Consider the following 20,986-nt stretch of genomic DNA (forward strand, 5'->3'; position numbering starts at 1 on the left):
TCTCTACCTCTCCTTCTCTACCTCTCCTTCTCACTCCTCTCGTTCTCACCCTCTCTCTTGTATCTCTCTTCTCTACTCTCCTTCTCTACCTCTCCTTCTCACCCTCTCCTCTTGTATCTCTCCTTCTCTACCTCTCCTTCTCTACCTCTCCTTCTCACCCTCTCCTTCTCACCCTCTCCTCTTCTATCTTTCCTTCTTTACCTCTCCTCTTGTATCTCTCCTTCTCTACCTCTCCTTCTCACCCTCTCCTCTTCTATCTTTCCTTCTTTACCTCTCCTCTTGTATCTCTCCTTCTCACTCTCTCCTTCTCACCCTCTCCTCTTGTATCTCTCCTTCTCTACCTCTCCTTCTCTACCTCTCCTTCTCACCCTCTCCTCTTGTATCTCTCCTTCTCTACCTCTCCTTCTCACCCTCTCCTCTTCTATCTTTCCTTCTTTACCTCTCCTCTTGTATCTCTCTTCTCACTCTCTCCTTCTCACCCTCTCCTCTTGTATCTCTCCTTCTCTACCTCTCCTTCTCACCCTCTCCTCTTCTATCTTTCCTTCTTTACCTCTCCTCTTGTATCTCTCCTTCTCACTCTCTCCTTCTCACCCTCTCCTCTTGTATCTCTCATTCTCTACCTCTCCTTCTCTACCTCTCCTTCTCACCCTCTCCTCTTGTATCTCTCCTTCTCTACCTCTCCTTCTCACCCTCTCCTCTTCTACCTTTCCTTCTTTACCTCTCCTCTTGTCTCTCCTTCTCACTCTCTCCTTCTCACCCTCTCCTCTTGTATCTCTCCTTCTCTACTTCTCCTTCTCTACCTCAACTTCTCTACCTCTCCTTCTCACCCTCTCCTTCTCACCCTCTCCTCTTCTATCTTTCCTTCTTTACCTCTCCTCTTGTATCTCTCCTTCTCACTCTCTCCTTCTCACCCTCTCCTCTTGTATCTCTCCTTCTCTACCTCTCCTTCTCTACCTCTCCTTCTCACCCTCGCGTTCTCACCCTCTCCTCTTGTATCTCTCCTTCTCTACCTCTCCTTCTCTACCTCTCCTTCTCACCCTCTCCTCTTGTATCTCTCCTTCTCTACCTCTCCTTCTCACCCTCTCCTCTTGTATCTCTCCTTCTCTACCTCTCCTTCTCACCCTCTCCTCTTGTATCTCTCCTTCTCTACCTCTCCTTCTCACCCTCTCCTCTTGTATCTCTCCTTCTCTACCTCTCCTTCTCACCCTCTCCTCTTCTATCTTTCCTTCTCTTCCTCTTCTTCTCACCCTCATCTTCTCTCTCCTTCTCACCCTCTCCTCTTCTCTCTCCTTCTCTACCTCACCTTCTCCCCCCTCCTCTTCTCTCTCCTTCTCTACCTCTCCTTCTCACTCTCTCCTCTTAGATCTCTCCTTCTCTACCTCTCCTTCTCACCCTCCCCTCTTCTATCTTTCCTTCTCTACCTCTCCTTCTCACTCTCTCCTCTTAGATCTCTCCTTCTCTACCTCTCCTTCTCACCCTCCCCTCTTCTATCTTTCCTTCTCTACCTCTCCTTCTCACCCTCTCCTCTTGTATCTCTCCTTCTCTACCTCTCCTTCTCACCCTCTTCCTCTCTTTGTATCTCTCCTTCCTCTACCTCTCCTTCTCTACCTCTCCTTCTCACCCTCTCCTCTTGTATCTCTCCTTCTCTACCTCTCCTTCTCACCCTCTCCTCTTGTATCTCTCCTTCTCTACCTCTCCTTCTCACCCTCTCCTCTTGTATCTCTCCTTCTCTACCTCTCCTTCTCACCCTCTCCTCTGTATCTCTCCTTCTCTACCTTCTCCTTCTCACCCTCTCCTCTTCTATCTTTCCTTCTCTTCCTCTTCTCTCACCCTCATCTTCTCTCTCCTTCTCACCCTCTCCCTCTTCTCTCTCCTTCTCTACCTCACCTCTCCCCCTCCTCTTCTCTCTCCTTCTCTACCTCTCATTTCTCACTCTCTCCTCTTAGATCTCTCCTTCTCTACCTCTCCTTCTCACCCTCTCCTCTTCTATCTTTCCTTCTCTTCCTCTTCTTCTCACCCTCATCTTCTCTCTCCTTCTCACCCTCTCCTCTTCTCTCTCCTTCTCTACCTCACCTTCTCCCCCCTCCTCTTCTCTCTCCTTCTCTACCTCTCCTTCTCACTCTCTCCTCTTAGATCTCTCCTTCTCTACCTCTCCTTCTCACCCTCCCCTCTTCTATCTTTCCTTCTCTACCTCTCCTTCTCACTCTCTCCTCTTAGATCTCTCCTTCTCTACCTCTCCTTCTCACCCTCCCCTCTTCTATCTTTCCTTCTCTACCTCTCCTTCTCACCCTCTCCTCTTGTATCTCTCCTTCTCTACCTCTCCTTCTCACCCTCTCCTCTTGTATCTCTCCTTCTCTACCTCTCCTTCTCTACCTCTCCTTCTCACCCTCTCCTCTTGTATCTCTCCTTCTCTACCTCTCCTTCTCACCCTCTCCTCTTGTATCTCTCCTTCTCTACCTCTCCTTCTCACCCTCTCCTCTTGTATCTCTCCTTCTCTACCTCTCCTTCTCACCCTCTCCTCTTGTATCTCTCCTTCTCTACCTCTCCTTCTCACCCTCTCCTCTTCTATCTTTCCTTCTCTTCCTCTTCTTCTCACCCTCATCTTCTCTCTCCTTCTCACCCTCTCCTCTTCTCTCTCCTTCTCTACCTCACCTTCTCCCCCCTCCTCTTCTCTCTCCTTCTCTACCTCTCCTTCTCACTCTCTCCTCTTAGATCTCTCCTTCTCTACCTCTCCTTCTCACCCTCCCCTCTTCTATCTTTCCTTCTCTACCTCTCCTTCTCACTCTCTCCTCTTAGATCTCTCCTTCTCTACCTCTCCTTCTCACCCTCCCCTCTTCTATCTTTCCTTCTCTACCTCTCCTTCTCACCCTCTCCTCTTGTATCTCTCCTTCTCTACCTCTCCTTCTCTACCTCTCCTTCTCACCCTCTCGTTCTCACCCTCTCACCCTCTCCTCTTGTATCTCTCCTTCTCTACCTCTCCTTCTCACCCTCTCCTTCTCACCCTCTCCTCTTCTATCTTTCCTTCTTTACCTCTCCTCTTGTATCTCTCCTTCTCTACCTATCCTTCTCTACCTCTCCTTCTCACCCTCTCCTCTTGTATCTCTCCTTCTCTACCTCTCCTTCTCTACCTCTCCTTCTCACCCTCTCCTTCTCACCCTCTCCTCTTCTATCTTTCCTTCTTTACCTCTCCTCTTGTATCTCTCCTTCTCTACCTATCCTTCTCTACCTCTCCTTCTCACCCTCTCCTCTTGTATCTCTCCTTCTCTACCTCTCCTTCTCTACCTCTCCTTCTCACCCTCTCCTTCTCACCCTCTCCTCTTCTATCTTTCCTTCTTTACCTCTCCTCTTGTATCTCTCCTTCTCACTCTCTCCTTCTCACCCTCTCCTCTTGTATCTCTCCTTCTCTACCTCTCCTTCTCACCCTCTCCTCTTCTATCTTTCCTTCTTTACCTCTCCTCTTGTATCTCTCCTTCTCACTCTCTCCTTCTCACCCTCTCCTCTTGTATCTCTCCTTCTCTACCTCTCCTTCTCTACCTCTCCTTCTCACCCCTCTCCTCTTGTATCTCTCCTTCTCTACCTCTCCTTCTCTACCTCTCCTTCTCACCCTCTCGTTCTCACCCTCTCCTCTTGTATCTCTCCTTCTCTACCTCTCCTTCTCTACCTCTCCTTCTCACCCCCTCCTCTTGTATCTCTCCTTCTCTACCTCTCCTTCTCTACCTCTCCTTCTCACCCTCTCCTTCTCACCCTCTCCTCTTCTATCTTTCCTTCTTTACCTCTCCTCTTGTATCTCTCCTTCTCACTCTCTCCTTCTCACCCTCTCCTCTTGTATCTCTCCATCTCTACCTCTCCTTCTCACCCTCTCGTTCTCACCCTCTCCTCTTGTATCTCTCCTTCTCTACCTCTCCTTCTCTACCTCTCCTTCTCACCCTCTCCTCTTCTATCTTTCCTTCTTTACCTCTCCTCTTGTATCTCTCCTTCTCTACCTCTCCTTCTCTACCTCTCCTTCTCTACCTCTCCTTCTCACCCTCTCCTCTTCTATCTTTCCTTCTTTACCTCTCCTCTTGTATCTCTCCTTCTCTACCTCTCCTTCTCTACCTCTCCTTCTCACCCTCTCCTCTTCTATCTTTACTTCTTTACCTCTCCTCCTTCTCAGGGAGAAGTGTTGTGAACAGCTCTTACCTCGAACTCAGACATCCACATGAACCATATACTAATGTCAATGAAAGATGTGCAATTAATGTAATTTTGAGTTATTTCATGGTAGGGTTTGAGCGCTAGAGAAGTTCCCCAAGTTAGCCGTCATCTCAATGTTCTCTCTCCTCTGCAATCACTGCACAGCATGTCTCAGTAAATAGAGGACAGATGTGGAGTAGGCCTCTCCAAATACTCCACTATCTTTCCAATCCTCTGTTAGCCAGACCCGCCCCAGTGATGCAACATTACTGATATGACTGGCATTACTGTCATTACTTTCACTGCAGAATTGTCTCCTTATCTCGTGTTCGATACATGGACCTTTATAATTCCAAATAGACTTGCCCAGAACTGGCTGAGAGTTTGTGTTTCGAGGGGTGGACACTTCGCTAGTCTCATTAGTATATTTTCTAACACGTCTCCCCCCAGAACTTAGAGCATCTGACGCATAATACAACATTTTAGTTCTGGGTGTCCGAGATGAAAGATGATACAGTAACATGTCTTGTGTTGAGCAATATAACTACAAATCCCATGATGCCTTGTATTTCCTGCCACAGAAAAAGCTCCCTCTGACAGCGCTGTCCCAGGCCATGCAGGATGGAGGAAGCCAGCTGGGGGAGGAGTCACTGATTGGGTGAGTGTGGAGCAATGACAGAAGACATGTATGGGGCTGGTTTCCCAGGTACAATGGAGATTCTCCATGCTTCTTAGGTCAAGACCAGGCTACATCTGTGTTTGGCAAACCAGACAATGATATCTATGGTTTGAACATGGTTTCTACATGTTCAACATGCAGATTCAGAAAGATTCAGTTAGGGAAGTTAGTCCATAAGCACAGAACATGATGAGATCCCAGGACTAAACTAGTGAGAGTTAGTTATACAGGGATGGATATGGTTGTTTAAAAGGCCCCAAATGTGTTTGTGGTATTCCTACAATACATATTACTCTCAGCTTCACGGTGATAACGGTCTCTCTCTTTCTCTCTGTTAATCTGTGTGTGTGTGTGTGTGTGTGTGTGTGTGTGTGTGTGTGTGTGTGTGTGTGTGTGTGGCAGTAAGATGATGGATGTGTGTGGGGAGGCAGAGAGCAGACTAGCGTCTGAGCTGATGCAACACGAGGTGCAGCTAGAGAGAGACATCCTGGAACCTCTCAACCAGCTAGCAGAGGTGACCACCAACACTCTCCATATCTTACCCTGGCATTGATAACACTGAGCATACTAATCATAATGACACCATTTATGATCTCTCCTATACCTACCCAGGTGGACATTCCCAACATCCTGAGACAGAGGAAACAGCTGGCTAAGCTAGTCCTAGACTATGACTCAGCCAGAGCCAGGTACTCTACTAGAACCCCAGAGCCAGTTACTAGACTAGAACCCCAGAGCCAGGTACTGTATTAGAACCCCAGAGCCAGCTACTGGACTAGAACCCCAGAGCCAGCTACTGGACTAGATCCCCAGAGCCAGTTACTGGACTAGAACCCCAGAGCCAGTCACTGGACTAGAACCCCAGAGCCAGCTACTGGACTAGAACCCCAGAGCCAGCTACTGGACTAGAACCCCAGAGCCAGCTACTGGACTAGAACCCCAGAGCCAGCTACTGGACTAGAACCCCAGAGCCAGCTACTGGACTAGAACCCCAGAGCCAGCTACTGGACTAGAACCCCAGAGCCAGCTACTGGACTAGAACCCCAGAGCTAGCTACTGGACTAGAACCCCAGAGCTAGCTACTGGACTAGAACCCCAGAGCCAGCTACTGGACTAGAACCCCAGAGCCAGCTACTGGACTAGAACCGGGGCGGCAGTGTAGCCTAGTGGTTAGAGCATTGGACTAGTAACCGAAAGGTTGCAAGTTCAAATCCCCGAGCTGACAAGGTACAAATCTGTCGTTCTGCCCTTGAACAGGCAGTTAACCCACTGTTCCTAGGCCGTCATTGAAAATAAGAATTTGTTCTTAACTGTCTTGCCTAGTAAAATAAAGGTATAAAAAATAAAAAATTTAAAACCCAGAGCCAGCTACTGGACTAGAACCCCAGAGCCAGCTACTGGACTAGAACCCCAGAGCCAGCTACTGGACTAGAACCCCAGAGCCAGCTACTGGACTAGAACCCCAAAAATAAAGCTATGCCAAATACATGTTTTTATTTTGCAAAAGTTGTATGTGCATTTCTCAAGTAAAGATCTATGTTCACACATAGATGAGACAAAGTTCCACATCTCCATTATATTTTATTTTTGTTCCAGGTGGTTGCAGGCAAGCAAGTCTATTCACTTTTCCACCAACTACCAGGCCACGGCCGCCAAGGTTGAGACTCTCAAAGACGAGATGGACGAGGCCCTGAACAAAGTGGAGATGTGTAAGGTACTGTAGGTAGTATTCATCGCTAGCAACATGCATACTGTAGTAACAAGACTCTGGAGAAACGCTGTTGTTTTATAGATTGATTTGGGATAAAAACAGAACAGCTGTTTTTTACAGATTGATTCACCATATCAAGTGTCTCCACTGAAATCATGTCAACATGTATTTACTTTCATAGTGTATTGAACTGATATCATTTATCATTTAAGGGAGAGGATGTAATGGGAGGGCAAAGTGGTACACATACAGTAGAGGATGTAATGGGAGGGCAAAGTGGTACACATACAGTAGAGGATGTAATGGGAGGGCAAAGTGATGCACATACAGTAGAGGATGTAATGGGAGGGCAAAGTGGTACACATACAGTAGAGGATGTAATGGGAGGGCAAAGTGATGCACATACAGTAGAGGATGTAATGGGAGGGCAAAGTGATGCACATACAGTAGAGGATGTAATGGGAGGGCAAAGTGATGCACATACAGTAGAGGATGTAATGGGAGGGCAAAGTGGTACACATACAGTAGAGGATGTAATGGGAGGGCAAAGTGGTACACATACAGTAGAGGATGTAATGGGAGGGCAAAGTGGTACACATACAGTAGAGGATGTAATGGGAGGGCAAAGTGGTACACATACAGTAGAGGATGTAATGGGAGGGCAAAGTGGTACACATACAGTAGAGGATGTAATGGGAGGGCAAAGTGATGCACATACAGTAGAGGATGTAATGGGAGGGCAAGTGGTACACATACAGTAGAGGATGTAATGGGAGGGCAAAGTGGTACACATACAGTAGAGGATGTAATGGGTGGGCATAGTGGTACACATACAGTAGAGGATGTAATGGGAGGGCAAAGTGGTACACATACAGTAGAGGATGTAATGGGAGGGCAAAGTGGTACACATACAGTAGAGGATGTAATGGGAGGGCAAAGTGATGCACATACAGTAGAGGATGTAATGGGAGGGCAAAGTGATGCACATACAGTAGAGGATGTAATGGGAGGGCAAAGTGGTACACATACAGTAGAGGATGTAATGGGAGGGCAAAGTGGTACACATACAGTAGAGGATGTAATGGGAGGGCAAAGTGATGCACATACAGTAGAGGATGTAATGGGAGGGCAAAGTGGTACACATACAGTAGAGGATGTAATGGGAGGGCAAAGTGGTACACATACAGTAGAGGATGTAATGGGTGGGCAAAGTGATGCACATACAGTAGAGGATGTAATGGGAGGGCAAAGTGGTACACATACAGTAGAGGATGTAATGGGAGGGCAAAGTGATGCACATACAGTAGAGGATGTAATGGGAGGGCAAAGTGATGCACATACAGTAGAGGATGTAATGGGAGGGCAAAGTGGTACACATACAGTAGAGGATGTAATGGGAGGGCAAAGTGGTACACATACAGTAGAGGATGTAATGGGAGGGCAAAGTGGTACACATACAGTAGAGGATGTAATGGGAGGGCAAAGTGATGCACATACAGTAGAGGATGTAATGGGAGGGCAAAGTGATGCACATACAGTAGAGGATGTAATGGGAGGGCAAAGTGATGCACATACAGTAGAGGATGTAATGGGAGGGCAAAGTGGTACACATACAGTAGAGGATGTAATGGGAGGGCAAAGTGGTACACATACAGTAGAGGATGTAATGGGAGGGCAAAGTGATGCACATACAGTAGAGGATGTAATGGGAGGGCAAAGTGATGCACATACAGTAGAGGATGTAATGGGAGGGCAAAGTGGTACACATACAGTAGAGGATGTAATGGGAGGGCAAAGTGGTACACATACAGTAGAGGATGTAATGGGAGGGCAAAGTGGTACACATACAGTAGAGGATGTAATGGGAGGGCAAAGTGGTACACATACAGTAGAGGATGTAATGGGAGGGCAAAGTGGTACACATACAGTAGAGGATGTAATGGGAGGGCAAGTGATGCACATACAGTAGAGGATGTAATGGGAGGGCAAAGTGGTACACATACAGTAGAGGATGTAATGGGAGGGCAAAGTGGTACACATACAGTAGAGGATGTAATGGGTGGGCATAGTGGTACACATACAGTAGAGGATGTAATGGGAGGGCAAAGTGGTACACATACAGTAGAGGATGTAATGGGAGGGCAAAGTGGTACACATACAGTAGAGGATGTAATGGGAGGGCAAAGTGATGCACATACAGTAGAGGATGTAATGGGAGGGCAAAGTGATGCACATACAGTAGAGGATGTAATGGGAGGGCAAAGTGGTACACATACAGTAGAGGATGTAATGGGAGGGCAAAGTGGTACACATACAGTAGAGGATGTAATGGGAGGGCAAAGTGATGCACATACAGTAGAGGATGTAATGGGAGGGCAAAGTGGTACACATACAGTAGAGGATGTAATGGGAGGGCAAAGTGGTACACATACAGTAGAGGATGTAATGGGTGGGCAAAGTGATGCACATACAGTAGAGGATGTAATGGGAGGGCAAAGTGGTACACATACAGTAGAGGATGTAATGGGAGGGCAAAGTGATGCACATACAGTAGAGGATGTAATGGGAGGGCAAAGTGATGCACATACAGTAGAGGATGTAATGGGAGGGCAAAGTGGTACACATACAGTAGAGGATGTAATGGGAGGGCAAAGTGGTACACATACAGTAGAGGATGTAATGGGAGGGCAAAGTGATGCACATACAGTAGAGGATGTAATGGGAGGGCAAAGTGGTACACATACAGTAGAGGATGTAATGGGAGGGCAAAGTGGTACACATACAGTAGAGGATGTAATGGGTGGGCAAAGTGATGCACATACAGTAGAGGATGTAATGGGAGGGCAAAGTGGTACACATACAGTAGAGGATGTAATGGGAGGGCAAAGTGGTACACATACAGTAGAGGATGTAATGGGAGGGCAAAGTGGTACACATACAGTAGAGGATGTAATGGGAGGGCAAAGTGGTACACATACAGTAGAGGATGTAATGGGAGGGCAAAGTGGTACACATACAGTAGAGGATGTAATGGGAGGGCAAAGTGGTACACATACAGTAGAGGATGTAATGGGAGGGCAAAGTGGTACACATACAGTAGAGGATGTAATGGGAGGGCAAAGTGATGCACATACAGTAGAGGATGTAATGGGAGGGCAAAGTGGTACACATACAGTAGAGGATGTAATGGGAGGGCAAAGTGATGCACATACAGTAGAGGATGTAATGGGAGGGCAAAGTGATGCACATACAGTAGAGGATGTAATGGGAGGGCAAAGTGGTACACATACAGTAGAGGATGTAATGGGAGGGCAAAGTGATGCACATACAGTAGAGGATGTAATGGGAGGGCAAAGTGGTAGAAGTAGGTTTCCAGGGAATTTTGCAGGTTTCCAGCACTATGAAAAAACTCAGTATAAAGGAAAGTCTAGGGACAATACAGGGCAGCATGAGAGCACACACTCCTGATATTCCCAGTATTCCTAGATGACCTTGGGGCATTGGGAATACCTTCCTGCTCTAATGACTGGAGGTAAAGTTGAAAAGATGGCGGCATATTCCAGCTAAGGCTTCTTAATCATGACAGGATCACATCTGATGACCTGGCTAAACAGAGGGTTATTGTGACAGGTATGAACAGGGGGTTATTGTGACAGGTATGAACAGAGGGTTATTGTGACGGGGGTATGAACAGAAGGTTATTGTGACGGGTATGAACAGAGGGTTATTGTGACAGGGGTATGAACAGAGGGTTATTGTGACAGGGGTATGAACAGGGGGTTATTGTGACAGGGGTATGAACAGAGGGTTATTGTGACAGGGGTATGAACAGGGGGTTATTGTGACAGGGGTATGAACAGGGGGTTATTGTGACGGGGGTATGAACAGGGGGTTATTGTGACAGGGGTATGAACAGGGGGTTATTGTGACAGGGGTATGAACAGGGGGTTATTGTGACGGGGGTATGAACAGAAGGTTATTGTGACGGGTATGAACAGAAGGTTATTGTGACGGGGGTATGAACAGAAGGTTATTGTGACAGGTATGAACGGAAGGTTATTGTGACAGGTATGAACAGAAGGTTATTGTGACAGGGGTTTGAACAGAAGGTTATTGTGACAGGGGTTTGAACAGAAGGTTATTGTGACAGGGGTATGAACAGAAGGTTATTGTGACAGGGGTATGAACAGAAGGTTATTGTGACAGGGGTATGAACAGAAGGTTATTGTGATGGGTATGAACAGAAGGTTATTGTGACGGGTATGAACAGAAGGTTATTGTGACGGGGGTATGAACAGAAGGTTATTGTGACGGGGGTATGAACAGAAAGTTATTGTGACGGGGGTATGAACAGAAGGTTATTGTGACAGGGGTATGAACAGAAGGTTATTGTGACAGGTATGAACAGAAGGTTATTGTGACAGGGGTATGAACAGAAGGTTATTGTGACAGGTATGAACAGAAGGTTATTGTGACGGGGGTTTGAACAGAAGGTTATTGTGACGGGGGTATGAACAGAAGGTTATTGTGACGGGTATGAACAGAAGGTTATTGTGACAGGGGTTTGAACAGAAGGTTATTGTGACGGGGGTATGAACAGAAGGTTATTGTGACGGGTATGACCAGAAGGTTATTGTGACGGGTATGACCAGAAGGTTATTGTGACATGTATGAACAGAAGGTTATTGTGACAGGTATGAACAGAAGGTTATTGTGAAAGGTATGAACAGAAGGTTATTGTGACAGGTATGAACAGAAGGTTATTGTGACAGGGGTTTGAACAGAAGGTTATTGTGACGGGTATGAACAGAAGGTTATTGTGACGGGTTTGAACAGAAGGTTATTGTGACAGGGGTTTGTCATGTAGACCCACTTCTGACCCAATCAGAAGTGGGTCTACACCACATTTAGAGGGACAAGATGCTGATGTTCACGTCTTCCTTCCTCAGGACCAGCTGTCTGCTGACATGTATAACTTCTCCTCCAAGGAGGGCGACTACGCCCGATACTATGTTATTGTGAGTATCCTTCATCCTGACTATATCATAACATCATCATTTCCTTCAGATCACATTTTACCCACATTAGCTCATCATTTGAAATGTTAATTTACAGTAGGGTAGTATTGGATTGAATAACTTTCTTGACCCCCAGGGAATTTAATGTGTGGCATTTGGAATAAATTGAATGTGATACAATATAAATGTGTGTGATGCCATGTGAATGTGTGTGATGCCATGTGAATGTGTGTGATGCCATGTGAATGTGTGTGATGCCATGTGAATGTGTGTGATGCCATGTGAATGTGTGTGATGTCATGTGAATGTGTGTGATGCCATGTGAATGTGTGTGATGCCATGTGAATGTGTGTGATGCCATGTGAATGTGTGTGATGCCATGTGAATGTGTGTGATGCCATGTGAATGTGTGTGATGCCATGTGAACGTGTGTGATGCCATGTGAATGTGTGTGATGCCATGTGAACGTGTATCAGTTGGTAGAGGCCCAGGCTGACTACCACAGGAGGTCTCTGGCTGCTCTGGAAGGAGTCCTGCCGACCATACAGGCACAGAACGGTAAAGGAAACCTTAATGAATCAAAACCTGTTAACAATTTTTTTTGATAAAATACAAAACATTAATGTTTTTCCCCTGAAAGAATAAATTCAGCTGAATGTTGATTCAAAATGCTTTCTCACTTCATGCAATGAATGTTCTGACTGCATCACCTTGGTCAGATATGTTTTACCTCTAACCAGTAGTCTCTTTCATTTCAAAGCCACTATTCACAAAGCACAGCCAACTGTTCATGTCATGTTAAGTAGGATACCGAGTCTGATAAAGGTTTGATATAAAAATATAAAATCTTAAGTGACTTTACTGGCGTCGGTTTGTTAAGTCTTGGCTCTTCATTTCCTTAGCAGTAAAACAAAGAGGTGCTAATGAGCAGTTTTTCTCTGACTTAATGAAATAGGAATTAGATTGAATCAGGTTAAATTAGATTTGAGTGAAAATGGCTCTATTGTCTTAACATCTACAGTCACATCTGGGCCGGTATCCCCCTGTCTGTATAAAGCTGATTCATTATGAACTGAAAGGCTAAACTGATCCTAGATCAGCAGTCCTACTCTGAGCGCTTTTTGAATAGAGGCCCTGGTCTCACTCTGGAACAGATCAATTAATGACATGTGCTAAGATGCAGTTGGTTATTAGTGAGCAATCGGTTCATCTGTTAGTCGTGCTCTAAAATGACAGGAATAACCTAGCAGTCAGAACAGAATCTTTGTTTCCTCACATACGGTTCATGATAATGAAACTGACCTACGCTGGCGGCCATGTTGTGCCCTGTGTACAGACTCATGGATGGAGAAGCCTGCGTACGGCACGGCTCTGGAAGAGCACCTGAAGAGGAGTAACCGTGAGATCGCCCTGCCCTTAGAGGCCTGTGTCATGATGCTGCTGGAGACTGGCATGAAGGAGGAGGTAACCATCACCATGACAATGATGAGGAAAAGAATGGACTAGCGCAGGGATCAACTAGATCTATTCTTGAGTGGATGGTCAGGGGGCCAGAATAGAATTACAAATCATTTGTAGACTGCAGATTGACCGCAAGAAGCCCAAACAGATATAATATTGGACTAAAACATCATTTCAAACCTTGCTTACATTTGTATACGATCAATTGTAGTATATCTCTTCATTATGTGTGGGAATACTTTGGAACAGATTTCCAAAATGAAAAACACTTGGAGCTGATTTGCTGGTGTTTCTACAGTCTTTCAGGACAATTCAAATCATTTGGACCGCGGGCCGCCAGTCGGGTAACCCTGGGCTAGTGTTTTTATATTGCTTCTCACTAGGTCTCATTTCACTACTAGTTATTGAGGGTAAGTCACCCTATCCATATCTAATGTGTAGCAAACTACCCACTCCTTTATGATCAAGACCAACATGTTACAGACAGAAGACTAGGCAATTGCCATTTCACACACATGCTGAGTAAGAGCCTACGGTCTGGTACTGATGATGTGGTCTGGTTCTTTGGTTGGTTAACCAGCCTCGTGCCTCGGAGGGAGGCTTTCAACTGTAACACTTTCCTTTCTTTTTATACAGTCAGAACTGTTGTTGCAAATATCTTTCGCTCAACCTCAAAGACTCATATTTCTAGATGTGATATGATGGTATCTATTTTCTCCCTCCTTCCTTGTCTCAGTCATACCAAAACCAGACGGCCTTCTCTAATTTTAGAACAGAAAGTAGACATCCATTTCCCCCTCAAAGAGCTTCTCAATTCAATGCAAGTTGGCATTTTTCCTCATTTATATTTGTATCTAACTGTGGTTAGTTTGTTGAACCAGTTCTAATTTTCTATGAAGAAAAAAACATTTGTAAACTTTAAGACTTTAAAAGTATATCTCTCTCTTCTCAGGGTCTGTTCCGAATCGCTGCTGGGGCCTCCAAACTAAAGAAGCTGAAGGCAGCGCTGGACTGTTCCACCTCCCAGTTAGAGGAGTTTTACTCCGACCCCCATGCTGTAGCTGGTATGACCCATTTCCCTTACATAACTCATTAAAGTTGTTTTCGTTCCCCTTTACTCTCAATAGTCTATGCAGGGGTTGATTTTGGGGGTGCAGAGTAGAAGACAATACAATCTGCAATCTTTGGATTTGAGACCGTATTCAGTCCAGTGGTGTATATTTGAGTTGAAAATTATCATGTATCCTGCTATGCCCTCCCGACGAGCCATCAAACAGGCAAAGCGCCAACATCGGGCTAAGATTGAATCGTACTACACCGGCTCCGACACTCAGGAAGCACAGCCGCTAGCTGCCCAGTGACATGAGCCTACCAGACGAGCGAAATCACTTCTATTCTCGCTTCGAGGCAAGCAATACTGAGGCATGCATGAGAGCATCAGCTGTTCCGGACAACCGTGTGATCACACTCTCCGTAGCCGACGTGAGTAAGACCTTTAAACAGGTCAACATTCACAAGCCTGCGGGGCCAGACGGATTACCAGGATGTGTACTCCGGGCATGTGCTGACCAACTGGCAGGTGTCATTTTCAACATGTCCCTGATTGAGTAATACCAACATGTTTCAAGCAGACCACCATAGTCCCTGTGCCCAAGAACACTAAGGCAACCTGCCTAAATGACTACAGATCCGAGGCACTCAAGTCCATAGCCATGAAGAGCTTTGAAAGGCTGGTAATTGCTCACATCAACACCATTATCCCAGAAACCCTAGACCCACTGCAATTTGCATACCGCCCAAACAGATCCACAGATGATGCAATCTCTATTGCACTCCACACTGCCCTTTCCCACCTGGACAAAAGGAATACCTACATGAGAATGCTGTTCATTGACTACAACTCAGGATTCAACGCCATAGTACTCTCAAAGCTCATCACTAAGCTAAGGATCCTGGGACTAAACACCTCCCTCTGCAACTGGATCCTGGACTTCCTCACGGGCTGCCCCCAGGTGGTGAGGGTAGGTAGCAACACATCTGCCATGCTGATCCACAACACTGGAGTCCCTCAGGGGTGCGTGCTCAGTCCCCTCCTGTACTCCCTGTTCACCCACGACTGCGTGGCCAGGTACAACTCCAACACCATCATTAAGTTTGCAGACGACACAACAGTGGTAGGCCTGATCACCGACAACGACGAGACAGCCTATAGGAAGGAGGTTAGAGACCTGGCTAGGTGGTGCCAAGAATAATAACCTATCCCTCAATGTAACCAAGACTAAGGAGATGATTGTGGACTACAGGAAAAGGAGGACCGAGCACGCCCCCATTCTCATCGACGGGGCTGTAGTGGAGCAGGTTGAAAGCTTCAAGTTCCTTGGTGTCCACTTCACCAACAAACTAGAGTTGTCCAAGCACACCAAGACAGTCGTAAAGAGGGTACGACCCAGTACATCACTGGGGCCAAGCTTCCTGCCATCCAGGATCTCTATACCAGGCAGTGTCAGAGGAAGGCCCTAAAAATTGTCAAAGACCCCACCCCAGTCATAGACTGTTCTCTCTACTACCGCAAGGCAAGCGGTACCGTACTGCCAGTCTAGGACCAAAATCCTTCTCAACAGCTTTTACCCCCAAGCCATGAGACTCCTGAACAGGTATTCAAATGGCTACCCGGACTATTTGCATTGTGTGTGTGTGTGTGTGTGTGTGTGTGTGTGTGTGTGTGTCCCAACCCCTCTTTACACTGCTGCTACTCTGTTTATCAAATATGCATAGTCACTTTAACCATCCCTACATGTACATGCTACCTCAATCAGCCGGACTAACCAGTGTCTGTATATAGCCTCACTACTGTTATTATTCTCTGTCTTTTTACTGTTGTTTTTTATTTGCTTATCTATTGTTCAATTATTTCCTCTTGTTTACTTACATGTTTTACTGTTGGTTAGGGCCTGTAAGTAAGCATTTCACTGTAAGGTCTACACCTGTTGGTTAGGGCCTGTAAGTAAGCATTTCACTGTAAGGTCTACACCTGTTGGTTAGGGCCTGTAAGTAAGCATTTCACTGTAAGGTCTACACCTGTTGGTTAGGGCCTGTAAGTAAGCATTTCACTGTAAGGTCTACACCTGTTGGTTAGGGCCTGTAAGTAAGCATTTCACTGTAAGGTCTACACCTGTTGGTTAGGGCCTGTAAGTAAGCATTTCACTGTAAGGTCTACACCTGTTGGTTAGGGCCTGTAAGTAAGCATTTCACTGTAAGGTCTACACCTGTTGGTTAGGGCCTGTAAGTAAGCATTTCACTGTAAGGTCTACACCTGTTGGTTAGGGCCTGTAAGTAAGCATTTCACTGTAAGGTCTACACCTGTTGGTTAGGGCCTGTAAGTAAGCATTTCACTGTAAGGTCTACACCTGTTGGTTAGGGCCTGTAAGTAAGCATTTCACTGTAAGGTCTACACCTGTTGGTTAGGGCCTGTAAGTAAGCATTTCACTGTAAGGTCTACACCTGTTGTATTTGGCGCACGTGACAAATACACTTTGATTTGATTTTAGGAGGACAGTCCCACTACGTCCAAAAGCACAATTGAACCCCATTCAGTTCATGTACTATAATGAACCATATTTGTGGTTGTGTTGTCTCTGTCCAGGAGCTCTGAAGTCCTACCTCAGAGAGCTGCCTGAACCCCATTCAGTTCATGTACTATAATGAACCATATTTGTGGTTGTGTTGTCTCTGTCCAGGAGCTCTGAAGTCCTACCTCAGAGAGCTGCCTGAACCCCATTCAGTTCATGTACTATAATGAACCATATTTGTGGTTGTGTTGTCTCTGTCCAGGAGCTCTGAAGTCCTACCTCAGAGAGCTGCCTGAACCCCATTCAGTTCATGTACTATAATGAACCATATTTGTGGTTGTGTTGTCTCTGTCCAGGAGCTCTGAAGTCCTACCTCAGAGAGCTGCCTGAACCCCATTCAGTTCATGTACTATAATGAACCATATTTGTGGTTGTGTTGTCTCTGTCCAGGAGCTCTGAAGTCCTACCTCAGAGAGCTGCCTGAACCCCATTCAGTTCATGTACTATAATGAACCATATTTGTGGTTGTGTTGTCTCTGTCCAGGAGCTCTGAAGTCCTACCTCAGAGAGCTGCCTGAACCCCATTCAGTTCATGTACTATAATGAACCATATTTGTGGTTGTGTTGTCTCTGTCCAGGAGCCCTGAAGTCCTACCTCAGAGAGCTGCCTGAACCCCATTCAGTTCATGTACTATAATGAACCATATTTGTGGTTGTGTTGTCTCTGTCCAGGAGCCCTGAAGTCCTACCTCAGAGAGCTGCCTGAACCCCATTCAGTTCATGTACTATAATGAACCATATGTGTGGTTGTGTTGTCTCTGTCCAGGAGCTCTGAAGTCCTACCTCAGAGAGCTGCCTGAACCCCTTTTGACCTTCTCACTGTATGATGAGTGGACACAAGCCTCCAAGTAAGAATACTACATATCCACCTGTACGCAATGATTCACTGTCCACAAATACACTGGAGAATATACTCTTCACACTCTGCAGTGAAACACTTTTCAAGACCATGCTCGTATTCACTAGGCACAAAACAGCAGAAAACGGAACGAAACGCGGATTTGGCAAATAATGAATCGTTTTTTGTGTTTTCCGTTGCAAAGCGTTTTGCTATGGTGTGCCCTAATGAATACGACCCAAACCCAACAAGTGTTTATTATAGAGACTGTGAGACATTGTACCATCTTATTTGGGTATGTAATGTTGTGTTGTACAGTGTGTCTGACCCAGACAGGAGGCTTCAGGCTTTGTGGGTGGCATGTGACGGTTTGCCAAAGAACCACAAGGCCAACTTCAGGTGAGTGTCAATGTTGGAAACATAACCGTCCACCATTGGAATTAAATGCTCCCAAAAGTGATTTATTTATGAGATGCACACAAGGTCTATGGTTCAATACCCCATTTGGGATTTTGTTTGCAGGTATCTGGTAAAGTTCCTAGCCAAGCTGGCCCAGGACAGTGAGGTGAATAAGATGACTCCCAGTAACATCGCCATAGTGCTGGGACCCAACCTGCTCTGGTCCAAGACTGAGGGGTGAGTAATACACATCCATCCCATGCATCAAAAAGAAAGGACCAAGGCACTCTTCATATAATTCATAACACTTCCTGTATTTGTATGGCATGTTCAATGGAAACAAAGATAACACATTTAGAATCTTTGTTTTCAAGTGCCTTGGTCCTCCTTTCTTTTTGATGACCCATTTACCCCTTTTACCAAAGAGCACCTTCTGTCTACAAAAAGCGACCATTGTGTACCTTAGCTGTGCTTCCCTGTCTACTTATTTCTACAAATCCATCCCTTCATTTGAGGTGAACAATTAGCATTGGTAGTGTTGTACATTAGTTAATTTAGCTTGATGTTTCATTGATCTTGATCTCTGTCTCTCCACCTCTTTCCTCAGGACTCTGGCAGAGATGGCTGCTGCTACCTCGGTCCATGTGGTGGCCATCATAGAACCCATCATTCAGCACGCTGACTGGTTCTTCCCAGATGGTAAGAGACCTCTACTTGAACCTGGGAGGGATTGTGTTACAGAAGGTCTTTATCTAAGTGACTATGTTACTCCTAAGTTACTCCTCACGTGACATAGAACAGGAAATGCCTGTTGTCTTGTTTGCTGACCTCTGTGTTTCACTTCTCACCAGACGTGGACTTTAACGTGTCGGGCATGTTTGTGGCCATGACCCCTGAACCTGACCCAGGCCCTTTCGAGAGGCGACGCCCCGGAAGCCTGGTGGACGGGGACACTCCCCGCAAAGACAGGTACCTGTCCTACCCCCGTAGCAGCCCCCGTCCCAGCCCAGGTTTCAGCATCCATGCCCGGACACTGACCAGGCAGGAGTCCAGGGGGGCAGCGGCAGTGTCAGCCCTCTATGTAGTGGCTGACGAGTCCATCACAGTCAAGGAAACGCCCGCTGGGGAGCAGGAACAGCCAATACCACTGCCTTCTTAATAAAGTCCAAGCTATACCCTAGGAGACAGTTTGTGAATCCAGAATCCCAGTTTGTGAAAGTCCATTCTAATGTGTTTGTGTGTGTTTTAACACTACAGTATTACCGATGTGTAAGATGATTGAAGAAACAAACCAATAAAATGTGTGTTTAAACCGAGGCCAGCGGTGAACGTGATGAATAAGCACACTTTTATTCACCTAAGAATTGTTCTTAAATTTAACACATTGTTTCAGGAGATATAAGGATTAACCCTCACTTGTCTTGAATTGAATCACACTTTTATCAAGCTGTGTCACCATTCTGAAATAGGAAACAATGTTTAACACGTTGAACCCCTTATATGCCACCTCTATTAAAGCCTAGGTTTTAGGTTACTGGTTGTGTGTTTTGTCACTATTCTGTTGTCAAGCTGTAAGAAATGGAAGGAGCTCAAAGTTCACTAGTTCAAAGCTCACTTGAACTAGAATCATGTGATCTCTGCTTCAGTAAAGGCCTTTGGTTAATACCTCATTCTTCTCTCTCTCTCTCTCTGGAGTGGTCTCTCTTTTAACTGTCTTTCTGTCAGTCCCTGTCTCTTTGTCTGTCTCTGTCATTCTGTCTCTCTGTCTCTCCTCTCTGTCTCTCTCTCTGTCTCTCCTCTCTGTCTCTGTCTCTGTGTCTGTCTCTCTCCTCTCTGTCTCTGTCATTCTGTCTCTCTCTGTCTCTGTGTCTGTCTCTCTCCTCTCGGTCTCTCTCTCTGTCTCTGTGTCTGTCTCTCTCCTCTCGGTCTCTCTCTCTCTCTGTCTCTCACCTCTCTGATGTTGTCATCGGTGTGTCTTCACCCCTCACTCTCTCCCCTCTCCCCTCTGTATAGCCCCGCTCCTAACAAACTGGGCGACCCCACCCCCACCCCACGTAGAGCTGCCACTCTAAATAGAAAACAGCACCATCATGCTTCTTCGCCCACCTTCCAGCCCCCTCTACCACCGCCAGAGGCTGGAGGAGTCACCCAGACCCAGCCTGTGGCTGAGCCCCAGACCCAGGAGCAAACTCTGTGTGGGAGTACAGAGGCTGGCCAGCCTGGCCTGGCTGGGGGGGGGTGGGGTCAGGGTGGGGCACCAGAGGTCCAGGTGGCCACAGGGCAGCAGCCTCTGCCTCTTACCCAGCACAGCGCTGAGGAGAATAGGTAAGGAGGAAGCAGAAACTGAGTCCCTCCCCTCCCGTCACCAATCAGCCAAACAGAAACCAGAAGGTTACGCGCCGCCCTGCTGGCGATCCTGATGATCAACCTACAGCTACTCACTCTGTCATTGACCTTTGTGTTTGCTTGTCCCATATTGTTCTATGCAGGCTGATACTGTGTGTTGTAATCACACCCAATGAAATCAAGTATGCTGTAAATCAAACCGATGTCCCAAAGCCAATGATTTAGCTGTTTTTTGAAAGGCCTCTCCTAGTGATCCAGGAAGCAGCTTTGTTATTGGTGCTTGTCTATTGTCCTATCCCTTCCCAGACAGGGGGCTGGTCCTGCTCCCTCAAGTGTCTGCCTTCCTACCAGCCTTCCTAAATATTTGTCTGTCCAGACCGTTCATGTGGCTGTCTGTTGTCAGCCCTCCCCCAAGCATGCATACCTGTCTGCTTTGCGTTTCATGTAGTTGTCTAATGTTTGCTTTGGGATTGTCCCAAACTCTTGACTCACACCCCTCTGGTTTACCATGCTGGTATCATCCCAAAGCAGGCTTGGTACTCCTGCTCTGGTTATCCTCAATGCATGTGCAACTGTAATTACCTTCCTTGAATGAACTTCCTGTGTTTCCTGTAGTGTTTTTGCATCTGTTTTGTGTCAGTTGGAAAACACTGTGATTTGAGAGATGTAATTGTCTTTAATCTTTCCATGTTATGATTTGACTCATGTAACTGGCTACTTTATACATGATTG

The 20,986-nt window shown here is 46.2% G+C and overlaps 1 protein-coding gene across 1 annotated transcript in view; it reads left to right on the forward strand.

Moving 5' to 3' along the window:
- Positions 1 to 20,310, forward strand: part of LOC109876489 (rho GTPase-activating protein 17-like) — a gene marked incomplete at its 5' end in the record, with an annotated part of 39,659 nt that extends 19,349 nt beyond the window's left edge. Inside the window, 14 exons of the mRNA XM_031816868.1 lie at positions 4,755 to 4,831; positions 5,255 to 5,366; positions 5,465 to 5,541; positions 6,449 to 6,566; positions 11,513 to 11,581; positions 12,058 to 12,139; positions 12,918 to 13,045; positions 13,995 to 14,106; positions 17,438 to 17,519; positions 17,828 to 17,908; positions 18,032 to 18,145; positions 18,516 to 18,607; positions 18,760 to 18,877; positions 19,922 to 20,310. Coding sequence (XP_031672728.1) covers positions 4,755 to 4,831; positions 5,255 to 5,366; positions 5,465 to 5,541; positions 6,449 to 6,566; positions 11,513 to 11,581; positions 12,058 to 12,139; positions 12,918 to 13,045; positions 13,995 to 14,106; positions 17,438 to 17,519; positions 17,828 to 17,908; positions 18,032 to 18,145; positions 18,516 to 18,607; positions 18,760 to 18,877; positions 19,922 to 20,237 — 1,578 coding nt within the window. The remainder of the gene's footprint in view (positions 1 to 4,754; positions 4,832 to 5,254; positions 5,367 to 5,464; positions 5,542 to 6,448; positions 6,567 to 11,512; positions 11,582 to 12,057; positions 12,140 to 12,917; positions 13,046 to 13,994; positions 14,107 to 17,437; positions 17,520 to 17,827; positions 17,909 to 18,031; positions 18,146 to 18,515; positions 18,608 to 18,759; positions 18,878 to 19,921) is intronic.
- Positions 20,311 to 20,986: the final 676 nt, after the last annotated feature.

This window comes from Oncorhynchus kisutch, unplaced genomic scaffold, assembly GCF_002021735.2.
Source record: "Oncorhynchus kisutch isolate 150728-3 unplaced genomic scaffold, Okis_V2 scaffold887, whole genome shotgun sequence".
Taxonomy (NCBI): Eukaryota; Metazoa; Chordata; class Actinopteri; order Salmoniformes; family Salmonidae; genus Oncorhynchus; species Oncorhynchus kisutch.